Consider the following 27,715-nt stretch of genomic DNA (forward strand, 5'->3'; position numbering starts at 1 on the left):
TCTGAGAGTCTTCTCGGACTTTGTGCGGTTCATGCGGCAAATCGAAGTTTTCTTTGTGCTTTTGAAGTTTGGCGAGGCAAATCAGGGTATTGTCCGGAGGGTGGTGGAGATCAGAGGCTCCGATTGATAATATGGTCATGATGTCCGAGCCGATAACGTTATGGGCAATCCTTTGAAAAATTGCCTGAATTCATTGCTGAGAATCCAGGACTAGAAAGAGACTGAATGGTTTTGCTGCAATAGTCAGGTGCTGCTGCTGAATCAAATGACTAGCTTCCCATTTTGAGTTCAAAATTCGTCACATTTTTGGATAGGAAATCAGCCTACTGATATACTTGCTAATATTGGTATAGCAAAACGTTTGGATACTATGTTTTAGTCGCCGCCTCCTAGAGAATTATCTTATGGTTTTGCTTAGTGATAAAATTGGCATTGTAGACTTAAGACGTTAATTTTTCTTAGTTTTGTATCTTATATTTACACACACACACACACAAGACTAGCTTCAAGCTCACTTCAGAGAAGACTCATTAGATTAATTCATACTCGGATGATCAATGTGTTCGCGGTATAGTCGATTGTGATATGGGGATTCATGTGCTCCACTTGGTAATATTTTGGTATAATGTTGTAGCAAAGATATAAAAATGGGTTTCCCTTGACATATATTGGATTAGACACTCTTTTAGATGTAGAATACAACCTAATCTAACATGACGCAATTTCTAAAACTTGATATGATCTATATACATACGGCTTAGATTGACAAGGAAAAGAAAATGACTCATCACAAGCTCTATGGAGATTGCATCGTCCAAATTTTGCACATTTCCTTGGTGATGCCATCATTCATTTCTCATGAATTTTCATTATCATCCCATCAACTTTACAATAATTTGTGAGGCAGGCACAGGGCTAGTCTTGGGTTGCAAACATGTCTTTTCACAACTGCCACAAGGCATACATAATCAAACGAACATTGACAGGTGCAAGGCTTTGAATCCTTGACACATCGATCACGAAGCAAACATTGTGAATGTTCAAAAGGTAGATGATCTAGGACAAAAGGAATAATTACTCAGATGGCAAAAATAAGTAAAAATGTGCCTTTGTGGCGGGTGTCCTAAACATGAAGTTTTACCCTATTTGTAAAGCCTCAACAATGTGAAGTTGTGAGCCAAAGGTTTAAAAAACCTAACAATGGCAAAAGCAAAGCAAGCGAACAGAAAATGTCACTTGAAGAGACTGGCAAAGGAGGACTAAAGTGAGCCGAGCCTGATTTATTTATAAAATGGGTTGAAGGTGGAATTATAACGTACTTGCTTAAATTCATCTGTTTTGAGTTTTTAACTTTAAGCCTATTATAATTCATATTTTAAGTTTGAAGTGACTCATTTAAACAAACGTGATTTAGAATAGGTTTTTTTTATCATTGTGATAGTCCTATCATTAAGGCATGGACAAGTTGTCTATTCCCTAAAGAAGCTCAAGAAATAAGTCCAATCATTAAAGATCAAAGTGACCTTATCATGTATGAACCATTGGTTGGTAGGCAATCCTGCATCACGAAAAGTCTAAATGATGTAAGCCAAAGTTGAAGATAAGAAGTTTGTCACCATCTTAGCTTAATTCGAGGAAGATAACGATAGTCTATGTAGAATGTCAAAGATCATACGAGTACACCAATTATCTTTTGCTCGGGGTCAAGGGTGGCGGCAGTGGCGGCTATTTTCAGGTGCACAACAATTCAAAAAGAGGAACATCATGGGGATTGCACGAAAAATCTACCGTTTCGATCAATTTAGTTAGCCAAGTCAAAGGAAATCACCCTCTTTCTTGGGCCTTCGTGAAGGATATATGAACCCAACCTTCCCAAACGCCAATCCAATTCCTTGAATTAAGAAACCAATCCAAACATGCAGCCCGTGCAGAGGAAACTAATTCTCACACTGCTTGCGGTTCTCATCTTCCCTCTCTGCTTCGATCCAAATGAAGCGGCGAACACCGGAAGCAAGCACTTTGTGCTGGTCCACGGAGCAAGTCACGGCGCGTGGTGCTGGTACAAGGTGGTGACCTTATTGAGATCATCCGGTCACAACGTCACTACGATCGATTTGACTGCCTCTGGCATCAACCCGATTCAGGCTAGCTCGCTCCAATCAATTTCCGACTACTTCAAGCCCCTAAGAGATGTCATGGAAGGTCTATCTTTGCGCCAGCGAGTGATCCTTGTAGGCCACAGCTTCGGTGGAATGGCTCTTTCTCATGTCATGGAGAGATACCCAAAAAGATTGCTGTTGCTGTGTTTGTCACTGCCTTGATGCCTGGTCCGACACTTAATGCCACTACGGTCAATACTGAGGTACGATAATTTCAAATTGGTACCATCGTTGATGAGATTTTCTATATCAGAATTTAATTTAGATGACACAATATTAGCAAAGCAAACGAGTACATAAACTATCTAAAATCAATTAATTCTGTGGCATTTCATTTCATTTGGTAACTGCTCCTTATAATTTTATTCTCATGAAAGTCAAATCTAATAAAAGCAATTATTCCCTCAATTAACCGCCGTGATAACTTTTCTGCTGACCCTTGTGACCGGAGTCATCCAGAAGAGCAGGTTCTATAGGAGACAGCCGCTGTAGCTATGACAATGGGCCAAACAACCCGCCAACCGCCTGCACAATAGGCCCAATGTTCTCGGCCTCGAGGGTCTATCAACTCAGCCCAATTCAGGTACCGCGGAAATTCTCTAAATCAATCAAATTGGATCTTATCTTTCATAAAAATAATTTCTTTTGCCCTTCCGGTAGGATTGGACGTTGGCCAACACACTGGTGAGACCGCAACGCCTGTTCAGCGACGAGGACTTGACGAGGGAAATAACGTTGTCTGAGCGAAATTACGGGTCTGTCCGAAGAGTTGCTATCATATCCGAGGACGACAAGCTGATAGGCAAGGACTTCATACTGTGGATGATCGAGAGGAACCCACCGGACCAAGTGCTGGAGGTGAAAGGGTCAGATCATATGGTCATGATGTCCAAGCCCATGCAACTGTTCGCCCTCCTTCAGCACATTGCCAATACTACCCATTACTAATATGTTTCGGGGCCTGTGGCCTCCGATATATTCTTGGTTAGTGTTTACTTTTTCCTAGATGCCAATAAGATCCCCATACCATAATGATCTGCTCTTATTAGACCCGTTAAGATGAATGATTGACCCATTTCCTAGTTTATATATATATATATATATGTCATAAATGGGTTAATTATATTATACAATTGGGTTATGAACGAGTTTATAATTTACTTATACAAAATCTACTCCTATGATTCTCTCATTTTATTTTTATTTTTTTGCCCTTACTCAATCTCGCACTTGCTCTCCCTGTACTCTCGACTCATTTTGGATATGAGTTTTCGTATAACAAGATGGGTCAGCTTGAGTATGAATCATTAAATTTACATTATATAGAAATGAGTCAAAATTGTTAAATAAATTCATTTGAGTTGGATCATTTTCAACCCAAGTCAAACCCAATTCGATTCACTTGTATGATGGGTTCATATTTTATATAGAGCTGGATTGATCTAAAGAAATCCCACGAACATATGATTGGATGTGGATATAAACAATGGGCTTAATCACAAGCTCGATTATCACTTTATTTGTGTTGTAGTCCCAAATATACAGTGTACGCTGTACTTATGTGTGTATCTTGTGGATCCCATAAATTTTTCATTTCGATAAGTTGTCTTCGTTGTGCTCCAAACAAAGAGAATTGCGGTGAACTATTCCCACGTACAAGCTCAAAACTCTTAAGAGAAAACCCGTTACTTCTTTGAACATGAGATTACATGGTTGATGACCAGCTTACCATTTCCAGGGAGAGAACGCGATTTGAGTTGCAGGAATCCAATGCCGCGTTGGCTTTGTCAATCATTCAACAAATTCTAGCACGAGGTCCAATTATCGTCCAAAGAAAAGTATTTCGTCAGAATTTTCTTTCCTTTCTGCCAGGAATTGGAAAACAAGCAATCGTGAAGAGACAGCCTAGCCCATCACAAAATTTTCAGGATAATTGTCAGTGAAAAAAAAAAATCCTTAACCTATTATATAGAATCTATTCAACCATAATTTTTTTTTTAATTTGATCAATTTAATTTGAAAAAATTTCAAATAAAAACCTGAAGTATCCTCATTTTCTCGAATAAGGGTTTGAAGTGCCCATATCAGTCTTAAAAAAAAATCTGAAATAATTATGGCCATTTCAAATGAGGACCTAATCTCACTGGTTAGCAAAAAATTCAGGTTGATCAGGAGTATTTTCGTCCAAATACAACTTAAATTAAATTAATTTAGATTGTAAATTAAAAAAATTAAAAAAAAAAAGGACATAGGTGGGAGGGATCCATCCTGCCTACGTTTTCTCTCTTCTTTTTTTTTTTTAAAGCTTTTTTGAAAAGAAAAAAAGGAAAAAAATTAATTTGAAAAAGATGAAATTACCCTTCACATTTGATAAATTCAGCCCTTCTTTGAAATTAATATATCCACTACAGGCCCTTATTGAAATAAGGTATACTCCAGGTTCTTGTTTGAAATTTTTCCAAATTAAATTGAATAAATTAAAAAATTTATGATTGAATAGAATCTATATAATAGGTTTAGGATTTTATTTTATTTTCCATTAACAGTTATCCTGAAAATTTTGTGATGGGCTAGGCTGTCTCTTCAGGATTGCTTGTTTTCCAATACTTAACAGAAAGGGAAAAAATTTCCGATAATATACTTTTCTTTGGACAATCATTGGACCTCGTGCTAGAATCTGTTGAATGATTGACAAAGCCAACGCGGCATCGAATTCTTGCAACTCAAATCACGTTCTCTGTCTGGAAATGGTAAGCAGGCCATCAACAATGTAACCTCATGTTCAAAGAAGTAACGGGTTTTCTATTAAAGTTTTGAGCTTGTACGTGGGAATAGTTCACCCGCAATTCTCTTTGTTTGGAGCACAACGAAGACAACTTATCAAAATGAAAAAGTTATGGGATCCGCAAGGTACAAACATGAGTACAGTGGACACCGTACATTTGGGACTTTACATTTCCGTCGCCCGTTCAAGATATCATATGCTGCGTGATCTTTCTTGATCTTGAAGACCGTCCTGTCGACGAGGAAAGTAGGATCTCGTGATGTCATCGAAGAGAGATGCTGGGAGAGAGGTCAGATGTGTTGACTCTGTTTGATGGGTATGAAGATTCGAGAGTCTACTCGGATCAAGCAGCAATCGGAGTTTTCTCTATCCTTTTGAAATTTGGTGGAGATCAGAGGCTCCGATTGATAATATGGTCATGATGTCTGAGCCGATAACATTATGGGCAATCCTTGGAAAAATTACCAGTATACACTACTGAGAATCCAGGACTAGAAAGAGACTGAATGGTTTGCTGCAACAGTCAGGTGCTGTTGCATCAAATGACTAGCCCAAGGTTCGCTTCGGAGAAGACTTACTATATTAATCCATACATGGATGATCAAGATATTCGTGATTTAATCAATTGTGATATGGGGATCCATGTGCTCCACCTAGTAATATGTTTGGTCTAATGTTGTAGCGAAGATATAAAAATGGATTTCTCAATATGTACAGGACCAGACACTTTCTTCGGTACGAAATACAACTTGATATAATACAACGCAGTTTCTAAAACTTGATATGATGTATAAACATATGGCTTAGATTGACAGGAAAAAGAAAATGACTCATCACAAACTCTATGGTGATCGCATCGTCCGAATTTTGCACATTTCCTTGATGATGCCATCATTCATTTCTCATGAATTTTAATGTACCGTTCCAGCAACTTTACAGTAATTTGTTAGGCAGGCGCGGGGTTAGTCTTGGTTGCGAACATCTCACTCTGCAACCGCCACAAGGCATATATAATCAAACAAACATAGAGAGAGAGAGAGAGAGAGAGAGAGAGAGGGGGGGACTGGCAAAGAATGACCAAAGTGAGCTAAGCTTAATTTATTTATTAAATGGGTTAAAAGTGGTTGTATAATATACCGAGTTAAACCTATTATGATTCATTATCTTAAGTTAGAAGTGCCTCCTATATATATATAAATATCATTAAGGTATGAACATTGTCTATTCCCTAAACAAGCTCAGGAGATAAGCCCAATCATTAAAGATCAAAGTGACCTTATCACCTATTGACTAATGATTGGTAGGCAGTCCTCCATCACGAAAAGTCTAAATGGCGTGACCTAAATATAAGAAGTTTGGCAACATCTTAGCTTTAATTTGAGGAAGATAAAGATAGTCAATATATAATGTCAAAGATCAGACATGTACACCGATTATCTCTTGATTGGGGTCGGGGCGGCAGCGGGGGCTATTTTCAGGTGCACGATTTCAATTCAATAGGAGGAACATCATGGGATTGCGCGGAAAATCTACCGTTTCGATCAATTTAGGTTGCCAAGTTAAAGGAAACCACCCTCTTTCTCTGGCCTTCGTGAAGGATATATGAACCCAACCTTTCTCAAATGCCGATCAATTCCTTGAATTAAGACACCAATCAAAACATGCAGCCCGTGCAGAGGAGACTAATTCTCACACTGCTTGCGGTTCTCATCTTCCCTCTCTGCTTCGATCCAAATGAAGCGGCGAACGCCAGAGGCAAGCACTTTGTGCTGGTCCACGGTGCATGTCACGGCGCGTGGTGCTGGTACAAGGTGGCGACCTCGCTGAGATCGTCCGGTCACAATGTCACAACAATCGATTTGGCCACCTCTGGCATCAACCCGATTCAAGCTAGAGGAAGACATAATATGAATAAAAAATCAGATCTGAGCATGAGAATTTTTTTTATTGATGCTTGGTAAAGGAGGGAGAGCTTTGATTGATCTGAAACATGTTTGGTCGAGTTTGTGTTGTCAGCCATCCGACAAAATTGAAACGACGCAACACAAAGACGATTAGCATGGGGTGTAGTTTCGTATATGTCTTTGGTTTTACCCCAATTGGGCTGAGCTGATAAACATTCGATGACAAGAAATTGGGCCAGAACCGAAGGTGGTCGATGGGTCGAGTCTTCGTAGGTGTAGCGGCTGTCTAGAACCGGTGGCGGTCTTCTGAGAGACTTCACTTGCAAAGTACAACAAACTATTGACAAGATTTTTGGCTATTCCATTTTAACATTTTCTACTGATGATGGCTGACAAATACGAAATTCGTGGGCAAAAATGGAGTGAAAATTGTATCACTAGCAACGATAGGTTTAAAATTGAACACACCTCTTAATTGAGAGTAGAAACATTGAGCTCAGGACCAGGCACTAAGGCAGTCACAAAAACAACAAGGGCAATCTTCTTGGGAAATGTCTCCATCACCTGAGAAAGAACCAACCCACCCAAGCTGCGATCGACAAGGATCACTCTCTTGTGTGAAGCTAGACCTTCCATGACATCTCTTAGGGGCTTGAAGTACTCAAAGATCGATTGCAGAGATTTGGCTTGTGATGGGAGAACAATAACAAAAAGATGATTTTTTACATAACGGAACAAAATGATCTCCCATCTTATATAAACCTAATAGGAGCCGATATAATATAGCGAAATAAATACTAAGCACACAAACACAAGATGATTTTTACACGAAAAACTTGAGGAGATCAAAAGACAAGAGACCGAAGTCCACTCAAAATCTTCACTATCAACAAAATTGTCTGAACAAAGTTCTTCTCTAATAAATATTAAATGTACATAGCAGCAAAGACGTCAAGAACATCATTCTTAACAGTAAACATAAATTTCACAAGAGATGAAGTATAAATGTAATAAAAAACGCAAGTTTTGATCAACCCACAAAAAACCTGATGTTGGAACTTCAAACGAAAATTAAACCGTTCAAATTCAATAAGAGTGCGCCATGAATACATAGACAAAAAATTCAATTCAATCGGATCACGAATCGACCTCCAATACCAGCTTGATTTAAATTAGACTCTTCCTTAGATCCTATATTTCATGCTTTCTCTTTCTTTCTTATTATTGCGTCTCAATTGATGTTTTTTTGCGGCTACCATTTAAAAGATAGTGAGAAACCTTCTTCTTCTTCTTTTTTCATATGACTTATTATACAAGCTCAAGCCCTTTTGCGATTCTAATTCATTGGGCTTCTTCTACATGAGAGTTAACCCAACTAACAACTTGAAACGGGTCGATACTAGAAGCTGCCAAGTTAAGTGTAGTGACTCTATGCCCGGATGATCTTAGCAATTTCGTGATCTTGTACCAACACCTTGCACCGTGGCGTGAACCATGAAACGGCGCAAATTGCTTGCTTTCAAGTGATGCTTCCTTCTGCTCAAAGCAGAAGAGGAAGAAGATGAGGAGGGCAAGTGATGCTAGGTTCAGGTTCTTGTCCATATGCCTCTTGCTTGATGTTTTTTCTTACCCAAAATTGGGCCTCTACTAAGTGGGGAAGGCGATGGGTTTTGTTCAGCAAAATCGTTTGGTGTTGACTAAAGCTAGCGAAGGATAATCTTCATTGGTCAGCAATTACGAAATCAATGGCGTTGACTATTCTTGTGATCCCACATTTTCGTCCATTTTGAATTGAAAAGTATTTGATAAGTGATATAATCGGTGCACAAGATAATCTTGAAAGGAAAGAAATGGCTTAGGAACAATGAAGCCATTTAAAAGCATGGTATTCCTGATATTGTCATCCATAGTGTATACAACAATGTGGAGAAACTAATTATTAATTTAAATTTCAGGTGTAAACCAATTCTATCTCTATCTAAAACGATTGATTTATACAATCAAGCTCTCCCAATATGGAAAATTTCACGTTGGGCTTGGCTATCTCTTTATGATTGGTCATTATCCAATTCTCAGCAAAAACGAAAGAAAAAATTGACAAAATATATTTTCTATGGACAATATTTGAATGTTGTATGCTCACGAAATCTTTCTTGATCACTAGACTATCATGTCGAGCAAACCAAGATCTTACTATGTAATTGGAAGAGAGGTCATTAGAAAAATGTATCCATTTGTTTCTATGTGTCAATTGTAGTTTGATGGATTTGAAGATCCAAGAATCTGCTTGAACTAATGCGGTTCAAGCGGCAATAGGAGATTACAGAGCACATATGAAGCGTTGCTTTCTTTCTGTTTATGTTCCATTTTTTTAGTCTTTGTCAGTTTGCAGTTAAAATTGTTAGGATTCACTTTCCATAAAGTGACGAAGCCCTCCTCACGACACATCCCAAAGTGTAGGATTTTGGAAATCGGAATATCAAATTGACAAATCTATTGTCAAAAATATCAGTGCTGTAAAATTGCCCTACTGTAAAATTGACTATACAACTTTTGAGCTTGTATGATGTCAATTGATATTTTGTGAGATTGTCATTTTCATGAAATTGACGAAATCCCCTCTGATCACTCAATTCAAAACTTAATATTAAATGAAAACAAAATCAATACAAACGAAAAACAGAGGCAAAGCATAAGAGAGGAACTGGACATAGATAAATAGTGGTGCTGGCAATGGCAGCTACAGGTGGCGAAATGGTGGTGGGGCTGTTCAAACGGAGGGAAGGTGAGGTTGTCGGGTGGCGGTGGATGTTGCGATAAGGAAGGATAGGCGGCGACAGCAGAGACAATGCTACTGCAGGGGTTCCAACATCCGACTCTTGCGGAAGCCGACGCCTTCCTGTCAGAGTTATCCCTCGCCCTCGCTATCAAAGCTTGCAATCACTCCCTATTGTTTGTCCAATCTCCTTCTCTGGTACAGATTCCATTCTCTGATCCTTTTCTTTCGGGTGGGAGTGGAAGTCAAGGCCACAACCCCTCTGTTCAAAAAAAAAAAAAAAAAAAAAAAAAAAAGGCCACAACCCCTGTTCACCGATGAAGACAGGTCATCCGAAAATAACTGTTGGCCAAGTAAAAAGTTTGAAATCTATTACACTTATGTCTATTCAGTTTTAAACTCTCTAATTGTATCAATTGAGTATTAAACATTTTCACATTTTGCTAATTGAGTCTATACAGTCAATTTTAATTGGAAATCGCTAACGTGGACGTCAACTATCTTATGTGGCGCGACCGATGTTGACATGGATAATTCTTAATAATATTTTAATATTTTTCAAAAATATATATATTTTTTACTTTTTTTCTTCAATTTTCCTTTAAAAAAAAAAAACTTTTATCTTCTCTTCTCACCCTCATTGGCTTGGCAAGGGTGAGGGTTGCCCTCACAACGCTAGACAAGGGCATCCCTCACCCAAGGCAGTTGCCGGCCATCAACAAGTCCCGACAATGGCTAACAGAGGGAAAAAAGGGAAAACGATAAATGAAAAAAGAAGAGAAAATGGGGAAAAAAAAGGAAAAGTAAAGAAGGGAAAGAGAAGAAAAGAATAAAAAGGAAAAATAAAATAAAATATTATTAAAAATTATTTACATCAACATTGGTTGTGTCGCATAGAGCAATCAGCATCCACATTGGCAGTTTTTGGCCAAAATTGGCTCGACTCAACTAACAAAATATGAAAAAGTGTAGGATTCAATAGGCACAATTGAAATATTTAGGACTAAATTGGTAAAAATGTAGTAAGTTCCATACTTTTTTAGACAATTTTTCCTCTAATATCTATTGCACAAGATCCTTTGGAACGAGCTTATCATCCTTGCAAACCAAAAATATCCTACCCAGAAAACCATAATTTTCCGCGATATTGTCATTTGCCTTGACATGTCCTCGTTGCTGAATAAAAGTAGTGGTCTGATCAACATGTTCGCCAACGTCAAATCTTGCAAATTCAGAATAGAATATGGAAACAAAAGGGAGAACTTTGATTGATCTAATCGTAGCAAATTCACGATCTTGCACCAACACCATGCCCCGTGTGGCCTGACCCACGAACCAGCGCAAAGCGCTTGATTTCAAGCGATGCTTCATTCTGCTCGAAACAGAAGAGGAAGGTTGAGCTCCTCTCGTCCGACGTTTTTCTTGCCCAAAACTGGGTCTCTGCAAGAGGGGAAGGCGATGGGTTTTTTCGGTCAGCGAGATTGTTCGGTGTTGATAGCGAAGGAAAACCCTATACGCATAAAATACTCAAATAAAGAAGGATGATTTACAGCAAAAAAGGAACAACGAAGCCACTTTATTGAAATCGCTGTGCTCATTGCTCAGCTAATAGACAATATCCACAATACACGGTCGCATTGATTACATTCTACTGCAAAGTTACCAATGCTAATAGAAAAGCTTCAGCTACAACTTTGCTACATAAACTCCAGCGACTCAGCACAACAGATGGTCATCTTTTGGAGATTCTACTGCCCAATCTCATATCCTGAAATGGTCAATCTGGAGGTTCTCGACATCGAGCTTCTTGAAGTTGCTCGTTTTTCGGGAGACCAGGTACTTGCCCCAGTTGTACGGCCTGTACTTTGGAGGATTGTGCTCATCGGTCAGTTCCTCCACCGGCTGCACCATGGTGTAGTGCGGCGGCATGAAGAAGAATGGAATCGAGATCCTATCTTTCTTCGAGTTCACCATCGCTCTATGCTCCACGCTGTCATACGCCTCGTTGCTCCAAACCTTCACATAGTCAAGAGTTAATTAACCGAGATTACTCCGCCGAGTACTTCACCCACATTCACAAATGCGGTACACATGCATGACCGATGATTATGTATTAAAATCACAGATATTGATCAAGTTAGAGGCAAGCACGTGTGCATAAACTTGGAATTTGATTAATTGATTATTTTGGTTTGCTTGTAACGTGAAGATTGACTGGTTTCATTAGAGAGAGATCCATAATAATCTTCATATTCTTCAAGCAACTACAGATTATCATGCCTTAAGAGTTAGATTGAGTAAAAGGGACGGATCTTAAACATTAGGCATAGGCACAACCACTCATGGGCCAAATAATCTTTTATGTACACATTTTCGAGGGATAAATTGTGCATAGAGAAAGTTCTTTTTTTGATAAGCGGTACCTTAATAATATCGCCGACATTGATAATGAATGTATCAGGGATGGGCTTGACTAGGACCCACTCCCCATCGCTCTTCCTCTTCACCTCGAGGCTTGGGATGTCGTCTTGAGCCAGAATGGTGAGCGCCCCCGAGTCCTTGTGGCGGCCTATGCTCAGAGCGAGGTGTGGTGTGGGGCACGGCGGGTAGTGGTTGATCCGGACGAAGCTGGTATGGTCCTTAAAGAATTCATCAAACCTGTTAGCGAGCAAGCCCAGGCTCTGAGCTATCAGTCCCCTCAGCTTGTGCGCGAGTTTCTGCAATTCCTGTGCATAATCTTCGCATGCTTCCCTGAATTTAACAGCCGCAAGAGAGTCATTTTGGATGGGGCATGAGATGCGAGCTCCGTAAGAAAGGTAGGGAAAGAACAAAATCAACATTTTCTTTTTGGTTAAAGGAGGCACATTTCACTATATGACTTCTTATATGATGTAAGGTACCAGCTTCTATTGAAACGCCATGTAGCCAAAGGAAAAACAATCATGGAAACACTAACCTTAGTCCAGGAGGGTACTCGGGCCACTGATTGGTCCACTCAATGACACCCTCTTCGCCATCCTCGAGCGAGGCTGGGACTATGTGTTGAAAGTTTGTTTGTTAAAACAAATAGAGTGTTTTCTTTGTCCCACAAAGGAAAAGTGGGAATGAATGGGTTAACTTAAAAGTGCGAGTTTTTCTTTATATACTTAAAGAATGATTGGATACCCGCGTGCGGGTGCGCGATTAGCACTTGGCGTGCCCGCGGTTTAATTAAAACTAATCCCTTTGTTATTTATTTTAATTTTTATTTCTTTGTTATTAATTTTTTAGTAAACTCTAAGGTTGTCTTTTATTTTGAGAATTTCGGAAATAAAATATATAAAATGAAAATTCAAAAATTACTTATTCGGTTTTAACTTTTTCCGAAGGGTTGCAATTGTTCGTTTTTCGACTTCTTCCGAAGAGTCGCATTTGTTTATCTGAACAATCTTCTAAAGACGTGCTTGTTCACAATTTTCACGAAGAGTTGCAATACTGTTTCATATATATACTTGTCATTTCCGGAAAGAAAAAATGTGGTCATTTTCGAGTCTTCTTTCTGAAAAACTGCAGCAAATTTTTCAATTGTTTCTTAGAAAGATCCTGGAAAAATACTTGAATTACTATATAGTATTCTCATCCGAGACTTTGTTGTATCCTGGAGGATTTTTGCCGGTGACCATTAGCAACGTTGTAGAGCAAATAAATCCTTAAAGAAAGTGATATAACGGCTTAGGGCGCGTTTGGCAACGATTCTTTTCCGGGAGAGCGATTCGACTAGAAATGATTATTTTTATTCTATTCCCTGAACCGATTACGAGTAAAAAAAACGCGTTTAATAACTGTTCAAATTTTTTTATTCTGGAATAGAATTGCGTTTGGTACCGTATTAATTAATTATGTTCCAAATTAATTTCTTTTGATTTTTAAATAAATTTTAAATAATTTCTTTACTTTTTTACTTTTTCTTTTTCTTTTTTTTTTTTTTTTTCTTTTTTTCCCTTTTTCCTCTTCTTCTTCTTCATTTGGCCGGTCGCCGGATTGACGACCGGCCAAACAGGGGCCGGCGACACTCACCGGAGCGTCGCCGGCCCTCGACGAGGTCGGCCATCGTCGGCCGAGCCTCGCCCGGCGGCGAGCGAGGCTCGCCCGGCCCGCCGAGGCTCGACCTTGCCGGATCTGGCGAGGTCGAGCCTCGCCGCCCAGCCGGCCTCGCCGGTGGCCAGCTGGCCTCGCCAAGCCTCGGCGAGGCCGGCTTGCCACCGGCGGGCCGGGCGAGCCTCACCGGCAGGCGGGCGAGGCTCGCCCGGCCACCGGCGAGGCTCGACCTCGCCCGATCTGCGAGGCCGAGCCTCGCCCCTGCTGCCGGCAAGGCTCGCCCGCCTGCCGGTGGCCGGGCCGGCCTCGCCGGGGCTGGTCGAGGCCGGCCTGCCACCGGCGAGGCCGGGCTTGCCTCCGCGACCGGCGGGCGGCGGCGGGCGGTGGCGGACAGCGGCGGGCGATGGCGGACGACAACCGAGATGATGAAAGAGAAGAATAAGGGTTTTACCGTGTTGATTCTTTTTCTGATTCTCGGACGTAGAATCAAATTTTTTTTTATTCTCAAATCTTGTCCAAAATCGTTCCCGGGAACAAAAATTTTACCAAACGCGATTCTCGTCCCAAACTGATTCTGGGAACAAAAAATCAGAATCTGGCACTATTTGGCACGTTGCCAAACAGGCCCTTAAAGTCCAAATTGTTTTACTCAATCCGATTTCATTGTTCTACCCAATTCGAAGCCATATTTTCCAACAATACGATCGGCTCTTGCACGGTAAAGTCGAAGACCTCCTTCCAGTCCCTCACGTTCTTGGTGTGCTCCGTCTCGTAGTACCCCGGCATCCTCTTCTCGTCCCTCCGCACCTTCTTCTTCTCCTCCAAATCCTGCCTGAAGAACTCCCTCGCCTCGCGCTCAATCCTCTCCCTCTTCTCCACTGGCACCCCGTGGTTCACCGCCGAGAAGAACCCCCACTCCTTGCACGCCTTCCCTATTTCCGCCGCGAGCCCTTTGATGGCAGCAGAGTCAGCGGCCGCACCATCTGAGGGTGAGTAGCCGGCGAGGGCAGCGAGGTCGATGAGCGGGATGCTTTCGGCTTGAGGGGGTGCAAGATTGGGCCTGTGTTCGACGTCTTGTATGAGGGCTGGATCCACGTCTCCCATTTTCTTTTTCTTGATAAAGATGGTGAGTATGAACTTTGGGTTTAATCGTGAGTTTGTGACTGGTAGGAAAGATCAAATTTTTTTTCTTCTTCTTCTTGCCGTCGGTGATATTGAAGGAGTTATCGAGAGGAGCATTTTTATAGAGGTAATGGTGGTGGCTGACGCACGACCGATCCTGGACGCGATTGCGTGGATGATTCGGAGGTAACTGAGGAGTGACTAGGATGGCGTCAGGCCATGTAGAAAATCATGAGGAGAAAGGCAAATTGAGGACGAAGAGTTCGTGATGCTTGACGTAAGAGCTTGCACATTTGCTTATTGAGGTAGTTTTGTTCGTGGAGTAGGTAAATAATTGGTTCCTGATTCCATCACGATGTGGTTGAAAAGTATTTGGACAGGTGATGCAATTGGTGCACAAGATAATCTCGAACAAGATGTGATGGTCTAAGAACAAGCTAGGGCTCAATGCGATATAAAAGAGTGATCATGATTCTATAATCTCTCCCATAGTATACACAATGGTGTTACCGAATTAAAATTCTAAGTGAAATTGATTTTATCTTAATGCAAAACAATTACTTGTGTGTATAATGTAACATTCTCAATTTATTAAAAAAATGGGGAAAATTACCAAGAATGATAAATATATTGTACATGTCACATTCAATTTCAAAACCTTTCAATATATTCAATTTAATCCTTAACTTCTTGACAATTTACCAATATAATTATTTCAATCAATTTTGATAAGAAATCGTTAATATGTTTTACGTGACATGATTGGCATTGGCATTGATAAATTTTTAATTTATTTTATCTCTTTTTCTTATTTCCCTCTAGCAGCTCATGGCCTCGACAATGGCCTACAAAGGACGCTAAGCCCAAGTGCCGCTCTTGCTAGATTTGGCTTGAGTGGCCACACCCAAATCCAGCGAGGGCATCTCGACCCTTGTGCAGGCCCTCATCAGCCATAGCAAGGACCCGCAAGCCCTCACCCAGTATTTGGCAAGGGCATTGCGGTCCTCATATAAAAATATAATAAAAAAAGAAAAGAAAAAATCCAGAAAAATTATTTAAATACTCCAAAACGTGTCCATGTCAACACCGATTATGCTACGTAGAATGGTTGGTATACATGCCAACATTTTTTGGGCTAAAATTGGTAGGAATGACTAAATTGATAAATTGTTAAAAAGTAATTGACAAAATTAAAATATCTATAATTAATAGCATCTATACAATATGTTTAAGATTTTTTTTTTGTTTTGACAATTATCCCGAAAAATTTGTGATGGGTTATGCTGTCTCTATATGATTGCTTGTTGTCCAATTCTTAGCAGAAAGGAAAGAAAATTCCGATAAAATACTTTTCTTTGGACAATAATTGGGCCTCGAGCTAGAATCTGTTGGACGAATGACAAAGCCAACACGGCATCGAATTCCTGCAACTCAACTCACGCCAACTCTCTGGAAATAGGAAGCAGGCCATCAACCATGTAATCAAAGAAGTCGCGCGTTCTCTCTTAAAGTTTTGAGCTTGTGCGTGGGAATAGTTCACTCGCAATTCTCTTTGTTTGGAGCGCAGTGCGGACGACTTACTTGTCGAAATAAAAAAGTTATGGGATCCACAAGATACACGCGTAAGTACATTGTACACCGAATATTCGAGACTCTACATTTGCGTCGCCCATTCTATATATGGTATGCTTACGAAATCTTTCCTGATCGTTAAGAATGTCATATCGACAAGAAAACTAGGATCTCATGATGTCATCAAAGAGAGAGATCCTGGAAGAGAAGTCCTACGTGCTAACTGTGTTCGATGGATATGAAGATCTGAGTCTTCTCGAACTTTGTGCTGTTCATGCGGCAAATCGAAGTTTTCTCTGTGCTTTTGAAGTTTGGCGAGGCAAATCAGGGTATTGTCCGGAGGGTGGTGGAGATCAGAGGCTCCGATTGATAATATGGTCATGATGTCCAAGCCGATAACGTTATGGGCAATCCTTTGAAAAATTGCCTGAATTCATTGCTGAGAATCCAGGACTAGAAAGAGACTGAATGGTTTTGCTGCAATAGTCAGGTGCTGCTGCTGAATCAAATGACTAGCTTCCCATTTTGAGTTCAAAATTCGTCACATTTTTGGATAGGAAATCAGCCTACTGATATACTTGCTAATATTGGTATAGCAAAACGTTTGGATATGTTTTAGTTGCAGCCTCCTAGAGAATTATCTTAATTTTTCTTAGTTTTGTATCTTGTATTCACACACGTGCACGCGCGAGCGCACACACACAAAGACTAGCTTCACACACACACACACACACAAAAAGACTAGCTTCAGGCTCACTTCAGAGAAGACTCATTAGATGAATTCATACTCGGATGATCAATGTGTTCGCGGTATAGTCAATTGTGATATGGGGATTCATGTGCTCCACTTGGTAATATGTTTGGTCTAATGTTGTAGCAAAGATATAAAAATGGGTTTCCCTTGACATATACAGGATCAAACACTCTTTTAGATGTAGAATACAACATGATATAGCACGACGCGATTTCTAAAACTTGGTATGATCTATTATTGTCATGCCCCGATCTTCGGGCATGCACCCTTCCCTTACCTTGTCGATTTAATAGCGACGTCCCAAGATGCATCGCTGACCTTTTCTTTTTAATATATGCATGTGGAAGCATATAAAATCTCCAGACTATAAAACAATGAGATAGGAAAGTAAAACTCCAATTTTTCACACTTTAAAAACAACCACACCTATATACATTGCAAATCATAGTGCAAATATATACAAGGCGAATTGTTAAATCAGGTTTTAAACCACCGATTCATAAAACAAAGCCTGCAGAAAGAAATCAACTTCCATCAAAAGAGAATTGTCATATGGCTAACTAGTCAGATAGGACTGTTAATCCTTCAGGCTTCACCTTCTATTCTTCGGGCCTCTGGTCCTTCACCAACGCCATCTAAGGATATGAAAATGGTTATACAATAACCAGTGAGACAACGTCTTAGTAAGTTCTACCCTCTATGACCCGATTATGAAGCCAATACATTCTAGAGGCTGCCTAAGCACAACACGAGTCAGAGGATTTACCTTGGCCTCAGTTTCATCCTGCAAATCATCTTTATTTACAGATGTCTTATCTCACATCAATCAATCATTCAATTTATAACATCAGATCAAATCATCGATCAATTGACCTAGTCAATTAAATGTCATCTCGACCCTTTCTTGGTCAGCTCATCTCATACTATCTAATAAGTTCGTTCATATCAGAACTGCTCACCGCTAAGCTCATAAATAGATGGTATAGCTTGCTTCTAAGATGATCGGGTATATTGCTCTCTGCTAAGCTATCATATCACCCTTAAACTGATATAGTATACCGACAGTGCTCAATCTAAGCTGATAAGGTATACTGCTCTCTGGTAAACTACCATATCGTCTATAGGCTGATATAGTATACTGATATATTCCATCAGAACTAACAAGGTATACTGCTTTCTACTAAGCTGACATATTGCCCGTTGGCTGATATAATATGTCGGTATACTGCTTTCTGTTAAGCTGACATATCGCTCGTAGGTCGATATAGTATACCATCTCAATCATACAACCAATTTCATCTTCTTCTTCTTCTTTTTTTGGTAACCTAGGAATCTTGTGCAGCCGGTAGCCAGCGAGTAAACCTGAAAGGACACGTAAGCGGGAGGACCCACCACCCCTGGCGTCCCACTTAAGACCCCAAGTGACCGTGAGGAGATTCGAACTCCTCCCCTTCGTGAGGGGGTGAGAGCCCAAACCATCATGGCCACCAAAGCGGTGGTCCAATTCCATCTTTTTTCATTCTTGATAAAATAGAGGTGTATGGGTACACGGTCGACCTTAACCAAAATATAATAATTTCACATTTTCTAATATCCCACCAGTTTCAACAGCCCTTTACATATTTTTGGCGCTGTAAACCGATACTTGGTAATTTTCTCATTAATTACTAAAATTAATTAATTTAGGAAATAAAATCCTAAAATCACAATTAATTCAATTCGCCACAAATTAGAGCTCAAATAAATAAACGGACTACACCATCATAATCAGCATAAAATTTCGACCGTTGGCTATCCCAACCTAATTTCCGGAAAATAAATATTAATTAAATAATTACGAAAAATATTAAATAAATACAATAAATCCAATTTAGACCCGTAATGCCTAATTGGAAGCCGAAACAGATCCGGAAAATTTTCAAAGTTTGTTCAATAAATAATAGAGTGTGTCTACTTGTTAACTACCATAACCATTTGTCTAACATGCATCGGTAAGTCTTTAATTTAATTACTCTAATCTAATCTATCCACCTAATTGTACTTAATTAAATTTAATCAACCTCTAAGCATCATTAGCCTACTAAGTAGGGATTAGTGAGCAAAACTCACTTGTTTAACGAATGGGTCGGATCAAACCGACGAGAACGTCGCGGGGGTCGATTCTTCTCAAAGCGGGCCTAGGTTTCGGGGTTGGGATCGACCTCAAAACGGGCCTTGAAGTTTGCTGCAAACCCACTAATTCCCTCTCCGTTTTGAGCTACAAAACAGAGAAAATAAAGCTGGTTTGACAAGGGAATGGCGACGGTGGACCAGTGGATGGCTTGGCGAGATAACCGACGGTCGTAGGAGCTCCAATGAGCTTCGGCGGTGGCTCGGTCAATCACGGCTACCTGCTGGACACACGGCGGGGCTAGGACGATGGCGTGAAGGAGGCGGAGACGCACGAGCAGCGACGAGTTGGCGCAGTGGCGAAGGCAGCGTTCCGACGGTGTCATGCGCCTGTGGCGGTGTGCGGGGTGGACGGCTCAGCTTGCTGCTCCTTCTCTGGCTTGCTGGATGTCCAAATTGCACACCAAGGAAGAAAATGGAGGTCACACAGCAAGGGGGAAGAGAGAGGAAAAAGAGAGAGGGGGAGAGGGGGCCACATGCCTTGTTTTTCTTCTTCCTTGTCCCCTACTCTTCAACCACAGCCAAGCATGTCTTCTATGGCTGCAATTCAGCCACCCAAGCCCTCCTTGCAACCTTTGAAGTGGTCCAAAACCATAGGGAATGGGGGGCATACGAATTTGGCAAGCATTGGCTTCAATTGCACATTTGTTCCTACTTGTTTCATCATAATTTGGCCTCAATAAATTCATTCAACCCACCATCAGTTATCTTGGCATTTTTCCTCACCCATACAATCCACTTGCTTCCCAAATTTGCGATAAAAAACGGTCCCTGCCTTTTTCTGAACAAAAACGGTCCTATGCCGACTTTTCTCAGGTTTCAGAAAAATCTTCTGAGACTGAGTCGACGCTCCTAAAATTTATTATGACGTGACAGAATCTTCAATTTCTGAAATCGGACTCGAATTCGTAGTTAATTTCCATTCGGCGCGTTTTTGGCGTGACCTAAGTTACCGGGTAGTTTTCAGAACTTTTAGTGCAAATGACCCGTGATCGATTTTTTTCGAGCCACAATGAACCCACTCGACACATTGGCAACTCTCGATTGTCATGAAAATCTCGATGATTCAAATACGGACACAGGGTACAAAAACGATAGAGAAATCAGACTAGTGCCGATCGACGAGAATTTTCAAATTTAGTGGTGTCACCCACACATCTTAGTCGAGTCGACATATCTTTGATCTTAAATCGATTTTTAACTATGCCGTAACGACCTCTAAAGATGAGCATGGTCGAATAATCGATTCCTAGTCGAATTCTCAAATTTATTGCATTAAAATTCCTTAATGACTTTCTTGGATAGTTTAGTTATCTCGAGAGTGATCAGCTCTGAGAATAGCCCTATAAGCGTGTCAATGAAATGCCCGATTTATCCAATAAAAAACAGGACTGAAAATCTGGGATGTCACAATATACATACAGCTTAGATTGACAAGGAAAAGAAAATGACTCATCACAAGCTCTATGGAGATTGCATTGTCCAAATTTTGCACATTTCCTTGGCGATGCCATCATTCATTTCTCATGAATTTTCATTATCATTCCATCAACTTTACAATAATTCGTGAGGCAGGTGCAGGGCTAGTCTTGGGTTGCAAACATTTCTTTTCACAACTGCCACAAGGCATACATAATCAAATGAACATTGATAGATGCAAGGCTTTGAATCCCTGACACATCAATCACGAAGCAGACATTGCGAATGTTCAAAAGGTAGATGATCTAGGACAAAAGGAATAATTACTTAGATGGCAAAAATAAGTAAAAATGTGCCTTTGTGGTGGGTGTCCTAAACATGAAGTTTTACCCTATTCGTAAAGCCTCAACAATGTGAAGTTGTGAGCCAAAGGTTAAAAAAACCTAACAATGGCAAAAGCAAAGCAAGCGAACGGAAAATGTCGCTTGAAGAGACTGGCAAAGGAGGACTAAAGTGAGCCGAGCCTGATTTATTTATAAAATGGGTTGAAGGTGGAATTATAACATACTTGTTTAAATCCATCTGTTTTGAGTTTTTAACTTTTAAGCCTATTATAATTCATATTTTAAGTTTGAAGTGACCCATTTAAACAAACATGATTTAGAATATAGATTTTTTACTCATTTTGATAGCCCTATCATTAAGGCATGGACAAGTTATCTATTCCCTAAAGAAGCTCAAGAGATAAAGTCCAATCATTAAAGATCAAAGTGACCTTATCATGTGTGAACCATTGGTTGGTAGGCAGTGGCCTTATCATGTATGAACCATTGGTTGGTAGGCAATCCTGCATCACGAAAAGTCTAAATGGTGTAAGCCAAAGTCAAAGATAAGAAGTTTGGCACCATCTTAGCTTAATTCGAGGAAGATAACGATAGTCTACGTAGAATGCCAAAGATCATACATGTACACCAATTATCTTTTGCTCGGGGTCAAGGGTCGCGGCGGTGGCGGCTATTTTCAGGTGCACAACAATTTAAAAGGAGGAACATCATGGGGATTGCACGAAAGATCTACCGTTTTGATCAATTTAGGTAGCCAAGTCAAAAGAAATCACCCTCTTTCTTGGGCCTTCGTGAAGGATATATGAACCCAATCTTCCCAAACGCCGATCCAATTCCTTGAATTAAGAAACCAATACAAACATGCAGCCCGTGCAGAGGAAACTAATTCTCACTGCTTGCGGTTCTCATCTTCCCTCTCTGCTTCGATCCAAATGAAGCGGCGAACACAGGAAGCAAGCACTTTGTGCTGGTCCACGGAGCATGTCACGGCGCATGGTGCTGTTACAAGGTGGCGACCTTACTGAGATCATCCGGTCACAACGTCACTACGATCGATTTGGCCGCCTCAGGCATCGACCCGATTCAGGCTAGCTCGCTTCAATCGATTTCTGACTACTTCAAGCCCCTAAGAGATGTCATGGAAAGTCTATCTCTGCATGAGCGAGTGATCCTTGTAGGCCACAGCTTTGGTGGAATGGCTCTTTCTCATGTCATGGAGAGATACCCAAAGAAGATTGTGGTTGCTGTGTTTGTCACTGCCTTGATGCCTGGTCCGAAACTTAATGCCACTACGGTCAACACTGAGGTACGATAATTTCAAATTGGTACCATCGTTGATGAGATTTTCTCTATCAGAATTTAATTCAGACGACACAATATTACCGGAGCAAACAGTACATAAACTACCTAAAATCAATTAATTCTGTGGCATTTCATTTCATTTGGTAACTATTCCTTATAATTTTATTCTCATGAAAAGTCAAATCTAATAAAAGCAATTATTCCCTCAATTAACCGCCGTGATAACTTTTCTGCTGTCCCTTGTGACCGAAGACAATCAGAAGAGCAGGTTCTCTAGGAGACAGCCGCTATATCTATGACAATGGGCCCAACAACCCTCCGACCGCCGTCACACTCGGCCCAATGCTCTTGGCCTCGAGGACCTATCAACGCAGCCCGATTCAGGTACCGCGGAAATTCTCTAAATCAATCAAATCGGATCTTATCTTTCATAAAAATAACTTTTTTTGCCCTTCCCGGTAGGATTGGACGTTGGCCAACACACTGGTGAGACCGCATCGCCTGTTCAGCGACGAGGACTTGACGAGGGAAATAACATTGTCTGAGCGAAATTACGGGTCTGTCCGAAGAGTTGCTGTCATATCCGAGGACGACAAGCTGGTCAACAAGGACTTCATACTGTGGATGATCGAGAGGAACCCACCGGACCAAGTGCTGGAGGTGAAAGGGTCAGATCATATGGTCATGATGTCCAAGCCCATGCAACTGTTCGCCCTCCTTCAGCACATTGCCAATACTACCCATTACTAATATGTTTCGGGGCCTGTGGCCTCCGATATATTCTTGGTTAGTGTTTACTTTTTCTAGATGCCAATAAGATCCCCATACCATAATGATCTGCTCTTATTAGACCCGTTAAGATGAATGATTGACCCATTTCCTAGCTTATATAGATAAATATGTCATATATGAGTTAATTATATTATACAATTGGGTTATGAATGAGTTTATAATTTACTTATCCCAATCCACTCCTATAATTCTCTCTTTTTATTTTTATTTGTTTGCCCTTACTCAATCTCGCACTTGCTCCCCTATACTCTGAACTCAGTTTGAATATGAGTTTTCATATAACAAGATGGGTCAGGTTGAGTATGAGTCATTAAATTTACATTATATAAAAATAAGTCAAAATTGTTAAATAAATTCATTTGAGTTGGATCATTTTCAACCTAAGTCAAACCCAATCCAATTCACCTGTATGATGGGTTTAGATTTTATATAGAGCTGGATAGATCTAAAGAAATCCCACGTACATATGACTGCATGTGGATATAAACAATGGGCTTAATCACAAGCTCGATTATCACTTTATTTATGTGTTGTAGTCCCAAATATACAGTGTACGCTGTACTTATGTGTATATCTTGTGGATCCCATAAAATTTTCATTTCGATAAGTTGTCTTCGTTGTGCTCCAAACAAAGAGAATTGCGGGTGAACTATTCCCACGTACAAGCTCAAAACTCTAAGAAAAAACCCGTTACTTCTCAGAATTTGGATTGCTTTTGCTGGAGGGAGAATTCGTTAGGACGTTTCACTGTTGCGACAACTTGGGAGACCTTCAGGCGGAAGAGGACTCGGGTTCTTTGGCATGCATTCGTCTGGAACAACGAAATTACACCACGGTATCAAGTAAACCTTTGGCTTATGGCCAAGCGCAAGCTTCCCACCTAGGCGTTGTTATTGTCTCATGGCAGAATAGATAGTGGCGCCTGTGCCTTCTGCAATGATGTGCCGAATTCTATTGACCATCTGTTTTTTGGTTGGCGTGTCACGGCCGAGGTTGCTTTCTTTTGGGCAGCTAGATGCAATCTGTCTTGACGTAATAGGTCATGGGAAGATAATCTCCGTTGGGCCACCACCATGCTGATGGGAAAGGAATTTTGTAAGTGCATAGTTCGTGTTACGAAATCGCACGTCGATTCCAGAAAAATAATGCTCGCAAACAATTCACCAGACATAATATAGTAATAAAAGAGCAGAATCAAATGAACACGTCAGAAAATTTGTTATCGAAGTTCACCCAAACTTGGGCTACGTCTCCGCGCAGAGGCACTCTGTGAATCCACTAGACTTCGAAAAAGTTGGAATACAACGATGATCTTCTCTCAAGATCAGGGCACAAAAAGATTGAGAACTCTCATCAAGAAAAAACTCACTTTTTTCTTCTCTCTTTTTCGTGCCTCTCTATTTCCTTTTTCAGTGCCTTGACGGCTAGGGTTTTGCCATCGCTAATATATAGGTACCACTTTTAACCTAAAAGGAAATCTAATAAAAAAGACAAAAAAAGCCCCTAAAAACAAATATTTGGCTTTATCTATAACAATCTCCCACTTGAAGACAAATATATCCAAGCACCAAGCAACTTTGCATCCGTCTTCTTCAAAAAATAACAGTTGAAAAACTTGTGCCTCTGCGATACTCCTCATCAATCAACATGGAGTAATACCAATGGTAGTAGTACAGAAAATATACTTCTCTGTGTCTACTACCTTGGTCATCATGTCAGCTGGATTCTTCGAGCCATCAATCTTTTGTAGCTTTAATTCATTATCTTTCAATGCTGACCTGATAAAGTGATAACGCTTCTTGATATGTCTAGTTCTTGAGTGATAAGTTGCATTCTTTGCTAAGTGCACTGCACTTTGACTATCACTCCACAAAGATGTATCGACTGGTTGTTTTCGATGTAACTCCTCCATATAATCTTGTAACCACATGATTTCCTTGGAGGCTTCTGTAATCGCTACATATTCTGCCTCTGTCGTCGATAAAGCCACTATCTTTTGTAGTTGAGATACCCAACTCACTGCTGTACCTGCAATCGTAAAGACATATCCAAAGTGGTACTCTTACCACTATCTCGATCACCCGAATGATCTGCATCTACATAACCCTGCAACTCTAGAGATGTACCACCATAACAAAGTGAGTAATTGGAAGTACCTGCTAGATATCTAAATATCCATTTAACTGCATTCCAATGCTCTCTACCTAGGTTCTGCATATATCGGCTCACAACTCACACTGCTTGTGCAATGTCTGGTCTCGTGCTCACCATGGCATACATCAAACTCCCCACTGCTGATGCATATGGAACTACCGCCATCTCATCTTTCAAAACTTGAGTGCTTGGACACATATCCTTGGAAAGTTTGAAGTGACTCGCTAGAGGATTTGTAACCGGTTTTGCCTTATCCATGTTAAATCTCTTTAACACCTTGTTCACATAGTTTTCCTGCGACAACCATAAATTCTTGTTTTTCCTGTCCCTGATGATTTTCATGCCTAAAATATTCTTGGCCTCTCCCAAGTCTTTCATAGCAAACTGTGATGATAACATATTTTTCACTTCTACGATTCTCTTCATATTGGAACTAGCCACCATCATGTCATCCACATATAAAAATAGATACACAATGTCACTATCATCATATTTGCGAAAATAAACACAGTGATCAGACTTACAGTGTGCAAATCCTTTTTCTTGCATGAAACCATCAAATTTTAGGTACCATTGCCGTGGAGCTTGTTTCAAGCCATACAAGCTTTTCTTCAAGCGACATACCATGTGCTCCTTACCTTTGACTTCAAAACCCTTAGGTTGTGCCATGTATAATTCTTCATCTAAGTCACCATGTAAAGACGCTATTTTTACGTCTAACTGCTCAAGATGAAGATCCTCCACTGCAACTATACTTAGCAGAACTCTAATTGATGTCATTTTCACTACAGGTGAAAATATCTCGGAGTAGTCGATCCCTTCTTTTTGAGAAAAGCCCTTGACTACAAGTCTCGCCTTGTATCTAATATTACCATCTGCTTCATTCTTAACCCTGTACACCCATTTGTTTAATAAAGCTTTTTTACCTGTGGACAACTTGGTCAACTCCCAAGTTTTGTTCTGAAGTAACGAGCTCATCTCGTCTTTCATAACACACTCCCACTACAAGTGAGACGTGTCTGCCTTTGCCTCATCGTAAGTCTCCGGTTCCCCCGAATATGTATATAAGACATGGCTCAGAATAGTATTAGCTGATGGATCAAAAATTACCTTTGGCTTTCTCACACGTGTAGACATTCTTGAGACAGGTACTTCAGGGTCATTCGTTTGCTCCGAATCATTGCGTTCTTCTTGAACTACCTCTTCACTGATAATAGGCTCATCTTGAACCTCTCTTTCAGGTGAACTTTGATCTACTGGAAACATCTTCACAGGCATTATGTCTAATTCAACATACTCTAGTTGTACTACCTTCTCATGCTCTGTCTCTATCTGACGATCCTTGTACATCTTTTCTTCATGGAATACTATATTGCGACTGCGAATGACTTTGTTATTCTCATAATCCCAAAGTCTATAGCCATACTCGTCGCCACCGTATCCGATAAAGACGCACTGGACTTAGCATCAAGCTTTTTTCTATCCTCCCTGTCAATTAAAGCATATGCAATACAACCAAACACCTTTAGATGTGAATAATTAATCTTCTTACCTGACCACCGCTCTTGTGGTATTTCTCCATCCAACGCACTAGATGGACTTCTGTTGATAAGATAAACAGTTGCATCAAATGTAGCGGCCCATAAGTGTAGCGGGAGACCCACGTGTAGTCTCATGCATCTCGCACGTTCTAGAATAGTCATGTTCATTCTTTCAGTTACACCGTTCTCTTGAGGAGTTCTAGGAACAGTCTTTAGCCCGTGTATGCCTTCTCGGCTCAGATAATTTACAAATTATTTACTTGTGTATTCACCACCATTATCATATTTCAAAGCTTTAATCTGATAACCTGTTTCTTTTTCTACCATGGTCTTCCACATTCTGAACATCCCGAATACTTCTGATTTTTCTTTAAGAGCATAGACCCAAGTCTTTCTTGTTGTATCATCAATGAATGTGACAAAATATCTCTTACCACCATAAGAGAGTTCTTGAGCAGGTCCCCATACATCAATATGAACCAACTCTAGCTTCTGGCCTTTATTTTGTTGCCCATTCAATTGAAAACTAACAGCCTTTTGTTTTCCATAAATGCAACTCTCACAAAAATCTAACTCAACTTTTTATAAACCCGGAAGTAATTTTCTCGAGTGTAACTGCTTTACACCTTTTTCACCAAGATGTCCTAAACGATAATGCCAAAGAGTAGATAAATTACCTGTAGCCATTGTAATTGCAACCATATCACTGATATTGTCTCCTTAGAGAAGGTAAAGTGTACCCTTACGCTTTCCCTTTGCTACTACTCTTACCCCTGAGGTTATCTTCCACTTTCTGCAGCCAAAGGTTATTACCAAACCTTCTTGGTCAAGTTTACTAGTTGAAA

At 40.4% G+C, this 27,715-nt stretch overlaps 3 protein-coding genes across 4 annotated transcripts; 2 read left to right on the forward strand and 1 right to left on the reverse strand.

The window, feature by feature from the left end:
* Positions 1–1,721: 1,721 nt before the first annotated feature.
* On the forward strand, positions 1,722–3,236 carry LOC104418779 (probable esterase PIR7A). The gene is made up of 4 exons (XM_039302482.1): positions 1,722–2,308; positions 2,356–2,362; positions 2,611–2,742; positions 2,820–3,236. The coding sequence occupies exons 1-4, from the start codon at positions 1,917–1,919 to the stop codon at positions 3,105–3,107; spliced, it is 819 nt and encodes a 272-aa protein (XP_039158416.1). The 5' UTR covers positions 1,722–1,916; the 3' UTR covers positions 3,108–3,236.
* Positions 3,237–11,289: 8,053 nt separating this feature from the next.
* On the reverse strand, positions 11,290–14,857 carry LOC104418781 (probable 2-oxoglutarate-dependent dioxygenase At5g05600). Its single transcript, XM_018862593.2, has 4 exons — positions 14,406–14,857; positions 12,581–12,665; positions 12,048–12,375; positions 11,290–11,640 (listed from the first exon to the last, which is right to left on the reverse strand). Exons 1-4 carry the CDS (start codon positions 14,803–14,805, stop codon positions 11,386–11,388), a joined length of 1,068 nt encoding a protein of 355 aa, XP_018718138.2. The 5' UTR covers positions 14,806–14,857; the 3' UTR covers positions 11,290–11,385.
* Positions 14,858–21,725: 6,868 nt separating this feature from the next.
* LOC104420528 (probable esterase PIR7A) lies at positions 21,726–24,136 on the forward strand. Of its 2 annotated transcripts, XM_039301278.1 has the most exons (4): positions 21,726–22,387; positions 22,636–22,767; positions 22,846–23,169; positions 23,877–24,136. In XM_039301278.1, exons 1-3 carry the CDS (start codon positions 22,220–22,222, stop codon positions 23,131–23,133), a joined length of 588 nt encoding a protein of 195 aa, XP_039157212.1. In that variant the 5' UTR covers positions 21,726–22,219; the 3' UTR covers positions 23,134–23,169; positions 23,877–24,136. The 2 variants fall into 2 exon arrangements, with proteins under 2 accessions (XP_039157212.1, XP_010030657.2); XM_010032355.3 differs by lacking the exon at positions 23,877–24,136 and having other exon boundaries at positions 22,846–23,363.
* Positions 24,137–27,715: the final 3,579 nt, after the last annotated feature.

The sequence above is a fragment of the Eucalyptus grandis genome, chromosome 9 (genome assembly GCF_016545825.1).
Source record: "Eucalyptus grandis isolate ANBG69807.140 chromosome 9, ASM1654582v1, whole genome shotgun sequence".
Taxonomy (NCBI): domain Eukaryota; kingdom Viridiplantae; phylum Streptophyta; class Magnoliopsida; order Myrtales; family Myrtaceae; genus Eucalyptus; species Eucalyptus grandis.

What these genes read in the sequence shown, in the direction of transcription:
- LOC104418779 (XM_039302482.1), top strand. Translation starts at nt 1,917, where the DNA reads ATGCAGCCCGTGCAGAGGAAACTAATTCTCACACTGCTTGCGGTTCTC. An exon ending in ATCAACTCAGCCCAATTCAG is followed by an intron (nt 2,743 to 2,819) that starts GTACCGCGGAAA and finishes CCCTTCCGGTAG; the next exon opens with GATTGGACGTTGGCCAACAC.
- LOC104418781 (XM_018862593.2), bottom strand. Translation starts at nt 14,805, where the DNA reads ATGGGAGACGTGGATCCAGCCCTCATACAAGACGTCGAACACAGGCCC. An exon ending in GAGTACCCTCCTGGACTAAG is followed by an intron (nt 12,376 to 12,580) that starts GTTAGTGTTTCC and finishes TGTTAAATTCAG; the next exon opens with GGAAGCATGCGAAGATTATG. An exon ending in ATGTCGGCGATATTATTAAG is followed by an intron (nt 11,641 to 12,047) that starts GTACCGCTTATC and finishes GACTATGTGAAG; the next exon opens with GTTTGGAGCAACGAGGCGTA.
- LOC104420528 (XM_039301278.1), top strand. Translation starts at nt 22,220, where the DNA reads ATGGAAAGTCTATCTCTGCATGAGCGAGTGATCCTTGTAGGCCACAGC. An exon ending in CCACTACGGTCAACACTGAG is followed by an intron (nt 22,388 to 22,635) that starts GTACGATAATTT and finishes TTGTGACCGAAG; the next exon opens with ACAATCAGAAGAGCAGGTTC. An exon ending in ATCAACGCAGCCCGATTCAG is followed by an intron (nt 22,768 to 22,845) that starts GTACCGCGGAAA and finishes CCTTCCCGGTAG; the next exon opens with GATTGGACGTTGGCCAACAC.